We start from the raw sequence: 7,458 nt of genomic DNA, 5'->3' as shown, positions 1-7,458 counted from the left end.
TAGTAGCACCGTCTTCTTAATTCAGGACCGCTTGGGAATCCATGAAAACTTAAAAACCTATTATATTAGGAAGTCAGCAATGTTCATAGTATTGTTTTATTTGCGTCTGAAATAAGACTTTGTCTTTTCTAGCTGTCATGGTAACTCAAAGCGGAAAAAAGAAGAACCCATTCAAACGGTACCGAGTTCAGGTATAGAAACATTTTGAACACCATTATGAATTAAATCTTTATAATAACCTCTATAATGATAGACATGTAGAAAAGAAAATTGTGTAGATATATTTAAGTATATATATTTTACACAGAATGAATGTAGCATCGTTCGGTTTAGCAACATTAGCGAGCCAGTCGCAAAAATACGGTGGCCGACAGGTGCAAATGCGCAGCAAAAGAGAAAACATGCAAACAAAAAAAAACACGCGGACAAATTAAATGCGGCAAGCAAAAAGCGAATAAAATGCAGCAAACAAAAAGAGAGAAGCAAACAAAAAAGAAGACACCCCGAATGAAATGCAGCAAACAAAAAGTGTTGAAAACGAAAGTGCTCCAGACCACTAGGGGGAGTCAAAGAAAATAGTATTCATTTCTATGGGACCAGATGCAAGATTCAGAGAAAGAAATTTGAAAGAAAGTAAAGGTACGTATTACTATATTTCTTTTCAGATACGCCGTCTTTTATAATATTATAGAATAACAGAATAATTTATGGGTAGCGTGATAGACTTTGTGTCAGTCATACCGTTCTGGGCTCGGTCTCGTAGATGCTTGCCCGAATTAGCAAAGCAATTATGCTAATCATACCGCAAGAAAAAATAAATAAATTACACACTCGTATAATTAAATATCTTTTTTGAGAATGACTCATTTCAGCGTTTTAGTAGGCAATGTCTCCACTTTTAATGTATTTATTTCCTGACGTTAAAAAACAAATTTTCTTTCAGATGTACTGTCCATTTTGTGGAACTGCCGCCATAAATTCTGCAGACTTTTGTTGTCAATGTGGCAGAAACATAAAATTTGTACAAGATCATGCAAACAAAGCCCAAGATGAGAGGAACACTACCACTGCAACTCCTGATGTTCAACCAAGCACCAGCACAGGTAAACCGAAGCATGGGTTATTTATTTCAGCATGCTTAAGTGTTAGCATTTTAAACCATCTGTAGATGCAGGTACAATCATTGCAGTATTGATCGTACCTGCAATTAATAATTAATGCATTTAAATTATAACTAAAGTGCCAATCGTGTATTTTTTTATTACGAATTTCAGGTGTAGAGTGTTTCATGAACTTTAGAGCTATAAAAGAGAGGGAAAGAAAGAAATTTTTTACCAAGAAGCATAAGAACAAAACACAGAAGGGAAATAAACTGAAGGTATGCCTTTAATTTAGTGCAAACACAAACTGGAAATTACATACTTCATCAAATAATTTAATTTGATTGATTAAATTTTGTCTCTCCCCAGATTAATGTTGGGCTTATGAGGATGCAGGGAGATTCCCTTAAGACAGTGAGAGGGAAGTTACTTCCAGTTGAGATTCACCCTGAGTGGGCATCGGAACAAGTGCTTGCTGCTGCTGTAAAGAAACAAAAGGATATAGGTCAATATAGACCTGAAAGATTGTGCCCATGTCTTGTTGTATCCTGATGCAAGGGAGGTTAAGAACATCCCAGGAACAGACATTCCTTTCACAGTGCAAAAGTACAAGGAGGCAATTGGAAAGCCTTACCAAAGAATTACGCTTTACATTTGCCCTGTTGAGCAATTTGCAAAAAGCTGTAAGTGCTTTTGATCTACATTCCAAATAGTTTGAAGATCAATTTTGCTATAGTCTTATAGTTAAAATGGCAAGATTTCCTCCTATATCCAGAATTCTGTGCATGATTAATTCTAGCTATGATGTCATATATTTTATCTAAGGAAGCCAAAGGATTTTCCTCTTTACAAAACCTACCTCCCTTTTGTAAAGATTGATGTACAAACGTACATTTTATTAATTGCAAAATTTAGCCTTGCAAAAGAAAATTTATTATTTATAGTACATATTTATAGTATATTTCTTTTCACTGGTTATTGAAATGATAGTAACCATTTTCCTTTGGTTAATATCAACGAACAAAACTGTGTGGTTCATAGTAATAGAAGACTTACTGTGTTCAAATAACTTCTAAAAGATAAATAGAAATCTGCTGCCCAGTGACACAGTTGGTGGCATTGTTGCCTTGCAGCAAGAAGGTGTTGGTTTCAATTCCTTGCCTGGAGTCTTTCTGTATGGAGTTTGCATGTTCTCCCTGTGGGTTCTGACCAGGTGCTCTGGGAAAAGGGTATAAGACAATGGATGGATGGATGGATGGATGGATGGATGGATAAAGAAATCTGAATATACTGTGCTGCTAATTGTACAAAATTCTATTTGTACAACTGATACTAACATTTTCTTGTTGTTTAACATGTATATGAAGTTATGAAAAATTCCTATGCAACTAAACAATTTGTGGAATTACATAAAAATAATAATTAAAATAAATGTCAAAATAATCATTGCTTTTTAAAGGTTTCAGTGGACAGAGTTCAAGTGATGATGACAGTGTGGTTCATGTAAGGTTGCCATCTCAAGATAGTCCACTATCTGATACTGTGGTCAGTCTGCATCTTTATGACATTTCTCCTGAATTGAATTACATACACTTTCTTTTGATAAGATAAAACCTGTCTTTTATATGTTGTACATAGGTGTGGGATGGTCCAGATGAAGCAAGCACTCCAAGACTGGAGAAAATTTTGAATGGGTAAAATACAAATTACTGTTTGCTTCATATTTTGTTGCAGAAACTGTTATATCCACTTTATAGCTATGTTAATTTTTATTTTCAGGCCTTTTGGACACACAGAACAAGGGTCTGATCAGGTAAGATTGAACTCAATCCCTTTCACAGTTCAATATGTAAACATTACATACCATAAAAGATTTTCAAAAATTCACAAAGACAATCACCCAAGATGAGATACATGACATTGTGTTAGCTAAGTCTGTATGGTATTGCCACTACCACAACTGGAGTACTAATTTATGTTAAATTAGGATGGCGGAAACACCAACGTCCAGGAGCATCCCATGTCCTCAGAGGGCCAGAACCACTTCTATCGGTAGGTTGTGTGAGCACATGTCAACTTTTGCACATGTCAACACATTTACTGAAATGATTTGTAGAAATTACACATAACTGTAACTTACTGAATTATTAATCTCAACTAAAATGTCTTCTTACATTTCCAAACTGAAAAAAGTCATTGAAAAAGAAAGGTTTTGCACCTGTCCAGTTAAAACAGCAACTGGTACATTTGTGAGTGCATTTACTATCTCCACCCAACTGGCACACACATCACAGAGAACCAAGCGCACCCATCCCTTTCACTTAGGCCCATCTGAACTCTATAAGGTAACTTGGCACACCTGTGCTCACAATGATCTCTTCAGACAAAGAGCCTCAGCTTCAAGCTTCCACAAAGACACTCTGGTAGGAAATGGACATTATATCATTTAATCTGCATTCAGAGACCAAAATTAGCCCTTGATTCAATGGGTTTTATGTGTTTGGAATGTAGTTCATTTGTTTGTTCATTCACTGTTAACTTAAAAGTAGCTTGTTAACATTACCTGAAACATACTTAATTAGTTCATTGTGATCTGTAATTGATTTTGTTTAATTTGTTTGTTGGTTTTCAACCTGCTCTGTGACTACTTATGTGAAGTCATGGTGGTCTTACACTGTCAATTGAAATAATCTAAAGACAAAAATAAAAGATAACTAAAAATTGTTGCTGAGATGAGTGGTTCCTGATTTTCTTTGAGGGAAGCAAGCTGTTTGAAGTTTGGGCAGAAGCTGAGGTGGTTTAAAGAGCAAAAAGCTTGACAGCACCATAACTTCTGGTTGTTCAATATTTTTTTTCTTTCAAACTTTGAGTAGTGTGCAAGAATTACCCAAATATGCTGGTGTTAGCTGTCCTACTGCCAAGAATGACTGACAGAAGTCTCTATGCCTTATCAGGGATGAATTTAAATTTACCTAGTAAAGTATTTACTCTATTTCCTTTTCAATACAGCAACTACACAAATGTGTACGCACCAATAATTGTTGACAGCGACTCTGAGCCGGATGAATATGTGATGCAGTTCCCTGAGCAAAGGTATTAATTAGAAATTAGTTTTCTTCTAAATCCTTTTGTGCTTTTTGTATTTGAAATAATTGTACACTTCATGTTTTATAGTACAGACAACGTGACTGCTGCAGACATCATTTCAGAGCTCTCGGCAATGATCACGTCATCATCTCTCAGCCGCTTTAACATAAACAGAGCCAATGTATGGGATGGAGCACTGAGAGGTTTCAAGCGGGCTTCTTTCAACCCTTTCAATGAAATATTTGTAAAATTCACCGATGACGAGGGACAGGCAGAAGACGGCGTTGATAACGGTGGTCCCAAGCGCGAGTTTCTAAGCCTTTTAATGAACTGCTTAAGGACTTGAAGAGTCTTTGATGGGCCAGAAGAAAGGAAATTTATCACTTTTGACAGTGAAGGTATTGCCGTTAAAGGCAATATTTCAGAGTTTTCTCATAAGAATGTGACAGCTGTTGGTGAATGTGTAATTAATGTGAGCAAAATCTACACAGCAGCCAAAAATGATGAATATTTCATGGTTGGGAGGATGATTGCCACTTCTGTCGTTCATGGAGGTCCAGGTCCTCAATTCTTATCTGAGAAGCTCTACCAGCACCTCACAGGAACATCAACAAATACAGAAGGAAAGATAGAAGACATCACTGACAACACCATGAGGGCTTCTTTGATTGAGGTAGGATAGCATTATTGATGAGGCTTTACAAGTTGTTACAATCAAGCAAAAATTTTGTTATTCCATAACTTCATGTAACATTAAGATCATTTGTATTTTGTGTTTGATACGATTCTATTGTGCAGAATAAATCTGATATTTTCTAAAAGGCACATGTTGTCATATTAAAGCACAAACAAGTACCTACGCTACCTTCACTTATGAGAATGCTATATGCATAAAAAAGACAAGCCACTTTATTAGGTACATCTCGTTAGTACCGGTTTGTACACTCATTTGCCTTCTGAACTGCTTTAATCTGTAGTGGCATGGATTCAACTAAATACTGGAAACATTCCTTAGATAGTCTGGTCCATCTTTACATGATGGCATCACATAGTTGCTGTAGATTTGTTGGCAGTACATCCATGATGCAAATCTCTCCTTCCACCACATCCCAAAGGTTTTCTATTGGATTGACATCTGGTGACCGTGGAGGCCATTCGAGTTCAGTGAACTCATTATGTTTAAGAAACCAGTCTGAGATGATTCATGCTTTCTGACATGGCAAGTTCACGTGCTGGAATTAGCCATCAGAAGATGAAAACACTGTGGTCATGAAGTATTTTGCTTGGCAAAATACTCAGGTAGGCTTTGGCGTTGACACGATGTTTGATCGGTACCAATGGGCCAAAGTGCACTCCATAGCACCACCCTGAATCGTGGAAACGTTGATACAAGCCAGATGGATCCATACTTTCATGTTGTCACCAAATTCTGACCCTCCCATCCAAATGTCGTTGCTGAAATTGAGACTCATCAGACCAGGCAACGTTTTTCCAATCTTCTATTGTCCAATTTTGTTGATCCTGTGCGAATTGTTGCCTCAGCTTCCTGTTCTTAGCTGACAGGAATGGCATCCGGTGTGGTCTTCTGCTGCTATAGCACATCTGACTTAAGGTTTGACATGTTGTGTGTTCAGATGCTCTTCTCCATAACTCGGTTGTAACGAGTGGTTTCTTGAGTTATTGTTGCTGTTCTATGAGCTCAAATCTCTCTGGCCATTCTCCTCTGAACTCTGGCATCAGCAAGGCATTTGCGGCCACAGAACTGTTGCTCACTGGATATTTTGGTAACACTTTATTTGAAGGGGGTTGAATAAGACTGTCATGACACTTTCATAAACATGACATAACAACTGTCATGAACATGAATAAGCCTTCATGAATATTTATGACTGTTGTCATAAAGCGTCATTCGGTAAAATATGACACTTTTAATACAAAGTTGACATTATTCAAAATGTCTTTATGACAACTTGACATTAACCAATAATTAAACTTAATCTTTAATAACATAAACTTACCTAATTTTTAAAGTGCAATCAGTAATACTTTTATAACAAATTTATATCAGTAATGATTTCATAAATATTAATTTATGTTTTCGGTTATTGTTCTCTACCATAGATATCCAGTGCAGGTACATTGACTGAACTACACCAGTCAGTTGAAAGACATGCAAGCATCTTGCAAACTGCTGGCTGCTTGCAGTTCCCTGTGACTGTTGATGACAAATTGAAAATTGTAAAGGAGTTCATTGATTGGTACATCATTTACCGCAACCATTTCTCTATTCAAAGGTAATGTTTCTCTTCCTTAACTTAAAAAATAACTATGCTAATTTAGTTACTATTTTGTTGCAGTTAATACAAGCAAATGTACAATAGTGCAAGAATCAATCAATCAACAGCACCCAGCAGCCAAATAAGTAGGAGCCTTATTGATTGGACGGCTTAACTGGAGAAAATTAACGTTACTGTAGGTTAATTCACTGTGTACAGTGCATCAGCAATATTACCTATGCTAAATAAAAATAATAAAAAAAGATTAGACATATTAATGTTCTTTGTGTTACTGAAAAATATCAGCTCTTTTGATAATAATTAAGGTGATTTCTGTTTCAAACTTTTTATAGATTCAAGGATGGCCTTTCAACACTGAACTTCCAGAATGCTTTGGAGCAGCATGCTTCCGTCTTCAGGCCATTTATGTGTGTAAGAGTGGAACAGCTGACATCCAAAATATTGGAGGAAATATTTGAGGTTCAGCTCAGTGAAAAGGGTAGCAGCAGACGACATGAGGAAACAAGAGTGCTAGGATTCTGGAGAGACTTTCTCCTTGACACAGAAGGTGGACTTTAAGATTTATTGCTATATTCTGGTGTTATTGTAATATCTGATACATAAACTCATTGCTTCTTTTCTAGAACAAAAAACGGGTCTCTCTCTCCAGGACATCCTGATGTTTGCCACCGGCTTGAACACACTACCTCCATCTTCAATTCTGCCACCACCAAAACTGATCTTTCAGGCCACTTCTCGTTTTCCTGTCAGTAGCACCTGCCCCAACACTATCAAAATACCAATGTCCAAGACGTATCATCAGTTTAAAGAAGACATGGACTTTGGGATTCAAAACTCCCCTGGGTTTGGGCTTTATTAAGGTCAAATGCATAACAACAAAACAAAATGCTAACTATTTAACTTGTCAAACCTGTTCAGTTATGACACTGTTTAGTGTTTGTGTGCGACCTTCAAATTTGGATTCTTGTTTGTTT

The 7,458-nt window shown here is 36.7% G+C and overlaps 1 protein-coding gene and 1 long non-coding RNA gene across 2 annotated transcripts; both read left to right on the top strand.

The window, feature by feature from the left end:
• Positions 1 to 3,100: 3,100 nt before the first annotated feature.
• Positions 3,101 to 4,364, top strand: LOC111606192. The gene is made up of 3 exons (XR_002751948.1): positions 3,101 to 3,152; positions 4,110 to 4,193; positions 4,275 to 4,364. It is a non-coding gene; the product is annotated as an uncharacterized LOC111606192 (long non-coding RNA).
• On the top strand, positions 4,321 to 7,457 carry LOC111606290 (G2/M phase-specific E3 ubiquitin-protein ligase-like). Its single transcript, XM_023326803.1, has 5 exons — positions 4,321 to 4,492; positions 4,679 to 4,860; positions 6,309 to 6,481; positions 6,817 to 7,031; positions 7,108 to 7,457. Exons 1-5 carry the CDS (start codon positions 4,321 to 4,323, stop codon positions 7,341 to 7,343), a joined length of 978 nt encoding a protein of 325 aa, XP_023182571.1. The 3' UTR covers positions 7,344 to 7,457.
• The last annotated feature ends 1 nt before the right edge of the window (position 7,458 follows it).

Source organism: Xiphophorus maculatus, chromosome 21 (genome assembly GCF_002775205.1).
Source record: "Xiphophorus maculatus strain JP 163 A chromosome 21, X_maculatus-5.0-male, whole genome shotgun sequence".
NCBI classification, from domain to species: Eukaryota; Metazoa; Chordata; class Actinopteri; order Cyprinodontiformes; family Poeciliidae; genus Xiphophorus; species Xiphophorus maculatus.
Note: the sequence above shows the minus strand (reverse complement) of the source record. Positions and strands in the feature narration are given on the sequence as shown.

Bases quoted from the DNA above. Each gene is read 5' to 3' on its own strand.
- LOC111606290 (XM_023326803.1), top strand. From the start codon at position 4,321: ATGATCACGTCATCATCTCTCAGCCGCTTTAACATAAACAGAGCCAAT. The intron at 4,861-6,308 runs GTAGGATAGCAT...TCTCTACCATAG, and splicing joins TGAGGGCTTCTTTGATTGAG to ATATCCAGTGCAGGTACATT. The intron at 6,482-6,816 runs GTAATGTTTCTC...AACTTTTTATAG, and splicing joins AACCATTTCTCTATTCAAAG to ATTCAAGGATGGCCTTTCAA.